The 7,933-nt window shown below is 36.3% G+C and overlaps 1 protein-coding gene across 1 annotated transcript; it reads left to right on the top strand.

The window, feature by feature from the left end:
* Positions 1 to 1,631: 1,631 nt before the first annotated feature.
* Positions 1,632 to 7,644, top strand: LOC128383663 (sodium channel subunit beta-3-like). The gene is made up of 3 exons (XM_053343252.1): positions 1,632 to 1,686; positions 7,120 to 7,449; positions 7,532 to 7,644. The coding sequence occupies exons 1-3, from the start codon at positions 1,632 to 1,634 to the stop codon at positions 7,642 to 7,644; spliced, it is 498 nt and encodes a 165-aa protein (XP_053199227.1).
* Positions 7,645 to 7,933: the final 289 nt, after the last annotated feature.

Raw genomic sequence — 7,933 nt, 5'->3', positions numbered from 1 at the left:
TCATGAATTGCCACTGTACTGTGGAGGATCCTGGGAGCTGGTGCTCAATTTAAATCTGGGCTGGTGTTCTCTCTCTGTCTTTATTCAGAGTTTTAAAATGTTCTTCAAACTATTCTCCAACATCCAGGGAAGCCCTAAAACTTCCTTTCCTCTCAGTGTTGCTCTCTGTATTTTCCCAGTGTGATCAGATCAGTAAACATGATTAGTGTGTTTGTTCAGTATGTTGGCAGAGTCTATTCCAACAACATCCTCTACAGCTCCTGTCACGTGATTTCAGAGAAAACAGAACTGTTGAGCTGTGTTCATGTTGAGCTGCGTTCATGTTTTGTCGTACATTTAAGCTTTCAGTGTAAATGTAACATGATGTCAGCTCTCAGTGAGGAGATTTAATACATATCTACTGAAAATAATGAAGTACACACACACATGTTACAATCTGTCATGTGATCTGTGGTATTTACTGAGCTCTGGAGAATGAACTTCAAACTTTATGGTTGAGCGCTGTAACAGAACTACCCCCATAAACACACCAAGACACACCTGCCAAGCAAGTTAGAGCTTGTTTTTCTTTTAACAACAGAGAATGAGACTATTATATCTAACATAGAAACACTGAACATGTTCCAAAATATGTTCCTCTACTACAGACAGACAATACCAATTTAAATCTGAATTCTTTGTTTCTTTGTTTTTTGGTCTTCATGTTTTTCTGTTTTTCATTTTTAGTTGATTTTTCTGTGAGCTTGTGAAATCTGCACAGACTTTGTTTAATGTTGGACTATATGACTGAACTGGACTTAATTTGAGGACTTGGACCACTCATCACTGTGCTGTTCTTCTGTCAACTGCTATCTGCCGCTGAAGGTAAAATGCTTGTGTGTGTGTGTGTGTGTGTGGCTGAAATAAATCATTAAACAGTCACCACAGTGCTGTTGCTCTTGTAAGTATTTCTGGTTTTGTTGGTTTTGGACATTGAGAGAATAATTCAGACCTGCTGATGATGATCCAGATGTTCTTCAGCAGCTGCAAGAGAATGAAAACAGTCAAATTAATATCAGGAGTTTCCTTCTGGATGCATGAGGGTCTGTGTTCCTCACATGTTTTAGTAGTTAGTAATATTAAAATAGTTCAAATGTAATAAGAACGCCTCACATTAGGATGCTCAAAGTTCATCATTAATGGAGATAAACCCAAATATAACAGAGTTCTGGTAAATAGATGCTTTATTTGTATTTAAAGTACTTTACAATGTTTTTCCTGCTGCTCATTAAACACAAGCTGTCAGTTAGGTTCAGTATCTGCAACATGAAGACAGTCAGACATCACTGTAATACAACTGCACTGACAGGTTTATAGTTTTATTAACATGGTAATGTTTCTATTTTTACTATCAGTCCCAACAGCAGAGCGCACGTGACTTTGTTACGTCATGACGTCTCTACTATACAGGTGAATGAAATCGAAAGTATTCAGTCAGTCAGTCAGCGGCAGGAGCAATGACAAGGCAAAATTACCAGAAGTAAAGATTCACTTCCAAACTTTTAGCTGTAATTATCAGTTTAAAGCGTCGCTGGTCTGAATTAATCATTAAAGAAGTTTGTTCAGTAAACTAAGAAGAGAAGAAGAGAAAGATGTCTGCTGTCGTGTTTCTCCTCGTATGTTTCCTGTCCTGTTCTGTCTCTGAAGGTAAGCTGTGACATTTATATTTACTGAACACTGTAACTCTGCTTCACCTACTGTTACTGATCAATATTAACCTGTTACTGATCAATATTAACCTGTTACTGATCAATATTAACCTGTTACTGATCAATATTAACCTGTTACTGATCAATATTAACCTGTTACTGATCAATATTAACCTGCTACTGATCAATATTAACCTGTTACTGATCAATATTAACCTGTTACTGATCAATATTAACCTGTTACTGATCAATATTAACCTGTTACTGATCAATATTAACCTGTTACTGATCAATATTAACCTGTTACTGATCAATATTAACCTGTGGTGGTAAAGGTTTTATCTGCTTGCTGGAAGCTTTCCAGACTTTTTATCTCACTTCCCCGTCATGGTGGTGAGACCATCACAGTTTGACTTCCTCATCGTTATCAGAGTTACTGAGTCATACGAGAGGTTACTACATGATGAGTGAGCCCAGTTTAACTAGAGAGACTTTTCTGATAAAACTTTGTTTAACTCAGGTTACAAAGTGTTTCACATCAAGATCGACTCACAAAGAAAAAGTTATATTAAACTGGCAGGTTTCCGTACTCCACCCTGTCATACACACAGTTTACTTCCTTGATACATTTTGTAGACCACATCATCTTTGAGGTCATGACAACATAAAACATGGATTTATTCTTAATTGAGCCTAAATGAGATTTTTTACAGAAATATAAATTGTTATTTTATTAAAACATGTTAGAGACTCATTCTGTTCGTGTACAAGATGAAAAAATGAAAGTCGACTTCAAAAATGTCTCCAGAAAGATCTCTGATGTCAGCACAACCTGTAACTATAGCAACCATAGAACAATCTGTATCTATAGCAACCATAGAACAATCTGTATCTATAGCAACCATAGAACAACCTGTATCCATAGCAACCATAACACAATCTGATGGTCTGTCAGAGTGAGCTCTATAATAGTTAATATGAGGATCATTACAGAGGTTAAAGTCAGGAAAAGCTGTGTGGAACATCTGGCTGTAGGGTTAAGTTTAGTGTATCTACACATGAAAGGGGCACCACACCACACGTCATTTATCTTTAAGGTCCATTTCTACCCGGTAGTCTCTAGCGCAGCATGCTGTGTCTGAACACACGTGGCGTCATATCTGTACCACATTAGTGAGAGCAGTGACACTTATCTGAGCGTGCACTTTATATTTTGAACATATAAAATATTGATGACTTTGATCGGTCAAGTCTTGGACCAAATCACATCAAAAGTCATCTTCAGTATGTTAGAAGTTATATTTAATAATTTTCTCTTTTTTAACACCTCTGCTGCTGTGAGACCAAATATAAGTAGTGAGTTTTAACTTTGATTAAAACAAGTTGTTCACCACAAGATGAATATTAGTAACTTTAAAAATGTATTTATACATAAAATGTAAAATATGTTGGTGACACATAAAGCTGGAATATTAAAAGGATTCATCAACAAAAACTAAGATAAAGTTGAAGGTAAAACACTGAAGTGAACTTAATGTAAGAAATCACATTACATAAACCTGTCAATAACAATGTTTGAGTAAAATACATTAAAGTAAAATAGTTTAATGATAGATACTCATATTCAGAGGTTAGGGTTAAAACATACATATTTATAAAGCATGTAGATCAGGTGCAGGAGAAACAGGAAGTTGGGCGACCACAGAACTGCTAGCTTCTGTTCACTGATTCTGAACTGAAGTGTAAAACACCCTGAGAGCACATCACACTCTGTCATCAACCAGAAGAAACCAAACTGTTCTGTCGTTAACCCTGATTATCCTAAATGTCCCCATAATCCTAAATGTCCCCACTCTGTAAACCCAGAGAGGTCCTCACAAAGATACAAGTTTAACTCTACTAACATCACATCTACAACACGTTACCTCCATTCCACATCTGAAATCTACTCAGACTCTGTTTGAAGTTTGTACGACTGTACTGTTGTATAGATATTATAAATATGGGAAAGTTTCTATTTTTACTATCAGTCCCAACAGCCGAGCGAACGTAACGTCAGGAGGAAAAATAAAGTATTCAGTCAGTCAGCGGCCGGAGCAACAAGACAAAATAATCAGAAATCAAGATTTACTTCTGTCGTATTCAAATTTGAAGAAAGTGATGCAGGCAATGTGTGAAAGTTCAAAGATCAAAGTGTTTTTTTGACAAAGCAAAGAATTATAAGCAGCTGTAAACTTAGTCAGAAGTCCTGTAGAAGAAACCCTGAATATTGATTTTTAATTCCTTTTATACTTTTTACCTGGGTGATGTTATGTGCTACAACCCCATCGGCCCACTCTGGATGCTTTTGTTCTTCTTTGGGGGTTTTCCACATCACATGTCATCCTGTCATATGCTTTAAGTTTATTGTTGTTTCAGGTCTGTGATCTGTCAAAATAGAAAATGTATCTGGAGTCACTTCCTGTAAATGGGCTCACAGCAGCTCTTGAACCTCCTATGGAACAGTTTCGGTGGATACATTTTCCCGCTCTTGTCTCGTATTGTAACCCTTCCTCCTTGTCTTGGCTGTCGTGGCCTTTTGTACTTTCAGAGAAGGGAAGATATACTCTCACTTCTGTCTCTTTAAGTTGAATTTAAGGTCTTAGCCTACTGGTGACCTTTTGAGTCTGTATCAGACAGCATCACTTCAAACCACAATGACCACTCAGTCTGGCTCTGCATTATTTGATGACATGTACAAAAACATATTGTTGTAACATTATGTCTGATTAAAATTGATTAACAAAAGGATACAAAACCTCACATTTCCAAACGTACAACTCTTAACTCATCAGTTTAAAGCGTCTCTGGTCTGGAATTCATCAACAAATGAAGTTTGTTCAGGAAACTAAGAAAAGAAAATGTTAGTTTCAAAATCTACTTCATTTCATTTCCTGTCCTGTTCTATCTCTGCAGGTAAAAGCTGTGTGAGATTTATATTTACTGAACACTGTAACTCTGCTTCACCTACTGTTACTGATCAATGTTTAACTTACTGTGGCGAGAAAAACTAATTTTATCTGCTTGCTGGCAGCTTTTCAGTCTCTTTTTCATGGCCCTGTAATGGCGGTGAGACAAAGAGTCGTAGTTTGACTTCCTCATCGGTATCAAAGTTAATATGAATCATAAAGAGGTTAATATGATGAGATGAAGATCATAACCTGTTTGTACACTTTATTATTATTTATCACATCAGTTTGTTTCCTCAGAGGTTTTTACAGTGCACAGTAATACATCATCCTGTACTCACACTCTTCACTCAAAGAAAGAAAAACTACCTAAAACTATTTTAACAGAAACTGAAGCAACGAGCAGAGCTACTCATTAAAATACTGACAGATCAAAGTTAAATATGATCAAATACAATAAATGTATTATTAACAAGCCGTTATTTTAATGTCACCTGAATAAAAATAAATCACTATTCAAAGAGGGCAAGTGTTAGCGTTAGCTAGCTGGCATACTAAGCTTGTCTTTGCGTTTGCTGAGGCTATTTTATGACACAGATTCATATGGTTTATTATAACAATTCAAACCTGCAGTAAAAACATTTTAGTCTTACCAACATCAGAGTTGAACCATCATGAACTTCAGTGGACTGAGATCAGATTCTGCTGCCCGTCTTTGGTTTGGTGGTAGACACACGCCAAGCGTCAATAACTTGAGTCAAGTATTACACACTCAGAAAAATCAAGTACATTATTAAATAAAACATGTAAGCCAGTAAAAAGTACAGAAAACTCAATGCAAGCAAGTAAAACACTGCCATAAATAAGTAAGTAAGTTTATTCAAGTATGGTCAATGTTTGCATTTACAGTGTATATCTATCCATTTATCCATCTATATATGTATGTATATATATATATAGATGGATATATATATATATATATATATTAGGGCTGTCAGCGTTAACGCGTTAATCGCGATTAGATTAATGCAATCCATAACGCGTTCATTTTTAAAAAATCTCATTTTAATGTGTCAAGCCTTTTTGTCCCTTCTACTCCCCCGTAGACGGCTCCTCTAGCTGTAGCGCTATGCTTTGAAGTGGCCTCCTGCAGTAAACCTACCGCGCTGATGGAAAGTAAGAGAGCTACTGGACTTTTGAACGGCTTGTTTAACTTTAAAACACTTCCAGACGCTTCAGTTGACAAGTCAAAAGTAAAATGCAACCTGTGTCAAACGGAGTTTAACTACCACCGGAGTACGTGGAGTTTGAGTTAGCACCTCCACGCTAAACACCCAGGTGCAGCCAAGCCAGCCTCAGCTCCACCAAAGGACCATTTTGGAGTGTGGGAGTCGCAGCAGAGCCGTGACTGATTCCCAGTTAAGACACTCTGGTATAATATATATATATATATAATATATATATATATATATATATATATCCCTTTTTTTTGTGCAGCGTCAGATTAAAAAATGAACTTCCTCTCAGCTCCCATTGAAACTCATTAGAACTACATTATTTAACTCTCCAGCCAAAAATGACTCTTTCATAGATTCCTGTGTTGCGCCCTTAAAATAGGCAAGTTAGTGAGGGAGAGAAGCACGACTCCCCCTACTGGAGCCTTAAGGTATTACTAATAAATCGATGCACAATCAACCAGGAATCTGTCACTTACTTATATTTTCTGAACAAATAACTATATCAGCGTAACCAGATGAAAATGAAATTTTATGCTATGAAACATGCAAAACACAATATATCTATTAACTGTCAAATAAATTAAATTGTTTTTAGAAAATCAAATAGTTTTTAAATTCTTAAGTCTCACACCAGGGCTTAATTTTTTTTTGTGTTTCACCAGATTTAAACATGATTGAACTGTATTTTACCTTTGAGAGAATTCACCAGTCCTGCTCGTTCTGTTTTATGAAGCATAGCAGACCAACAGGACCTGGATGTGTTGGTGTCAGAGTGTAATTTATATGTGTATTGAAAAATTAAAGTGTGTGCAGATACATTCTTGGTGGTGCCCCATATTAATAATTAGAAGTGATTATTCTTTCATTTAATAATCATTAATAATTATTTAGGATAATTATTAGTCATTAATAATAACCAAACACATTCCTTTCTACTCTTACATGTATGGTTGCCTTGTAGCAATCAGCTACATTATAGTGGAACTACTTCTTAGTGAGACTCTGATTCTCAAGATCTAACATCTACACACTTTATTATAGACATAGGTGAACGATTAAAATTAAATACATATGTATTAAAAAGAATGTCCTTGGATAATGTGATGCCATAAACATGAACACAGCCCAAATAATCAAGAAAATAAAAAATGTCCTTAAAGAGACATAAAGGTTCATTTAAAGATGAAAGTATCACTGACTTTTGTTCTCTTTTGTTTTCTGAATTTTCTATTTTTATTCTTTCAGAGCAAACAGTGAAGTCTGGAGATGATGTCACTCTTCAGTGTCAGAGTCCCAAAGATGAAGCCATCAGATTATTACAGTGGATCAGACCTGACCTGAAGACAGATGGATACGTCTTCTTCTTCAGAGACGGCCAACCAATTGAATCCTTCCAGCATCTATCTTTTTGTGGTCGAGTGCAGCTGAAGGATCCACAGATGAAGAACGGAGACGTTTCAGTGACTCTGAAGAACGCCAACACCAAGGATACTGGAACATACGAGTGTCGAGTTTCAGTGAACAACAACAAGTCTGAACTCAAGAACACCATCAACCTGAAGGTTGAAGACTCAGGTGAGTTTGTACAGATGAGACTGTAGAGATGAAACATCATCTGTCTGACAGCTGATACCTAAAACCTGTTTCTGTTCTGCAGGTCAAACATCTGGAAACATTCAGACTAAAGGCAATGTTGGATTAAAAATTGAACCGTCTGTTGCAGTTGTGGTTCTTCTTGTTGCTGCTGCTGTTGAAAATTCAATCATTTAAAAAAGCAGCATCTGTACAAAACGACTCATTTTATTATCAGAATTTAATATGCAGCCTAATAATGTGTGTGATGTGGTTTTTCCATAAAAATGATTATCACTTTAAAACTTTTAAATAATCCTTCTGCCTCATTAAAACCCAGAATCTATAATGATGTAAATATATTTCTGATGGACAGCAGATGTTTCCTCTTTCTCTCTGTTTGTGACCAGAGGCATGTACTACGAAGCTGGATTAACATACCCAGGATATCTCTCCGTTACCTGGGTTGACTTACGCAGACATTCAC

This window comes from Scomber japonicus, chromosome 22 (assembly GCF_027409825.1).
Source record: "Scomber japonicus isolate fScoJap1 chromosome 22, fScoJap1.pri, whole genome shotgun sequence".
Classification (NCBI taxonomy): domain Eukaryota; kingdom Metazoa; phylum Chordata; class Actinopteri; order Scombriformes; family Scombridae; genus Scomber; species Scomber japonicus.
This window is presented reverse-complemented; position numbering and strand designations above follow the sequence as displayed.

Coding starts and splice junctions, on each gene's coding strand:
- LOC128383663 (XM_053343252.1), top strand. CDS start 1,632: ATGTCTGCTGTCGTGTTTCTCCTCGTATGTTTCCTGTCCTGTTCTGTC. Junction 1,687..7,119: donor GTCCTGTTCTGTCTCTGAAG/GTAAGCTGTGAC, acceptor TTATTCTTTCAG/AGCAAACAGTGAAGTCTGGA. Junction 7,450..7,531: donor CCTGAAGGTTGAAGACTCAG/GTGAGTTTGTAC, acceptor TCTGTTCTGCAG/GTCAAACATCTGGAAACATT.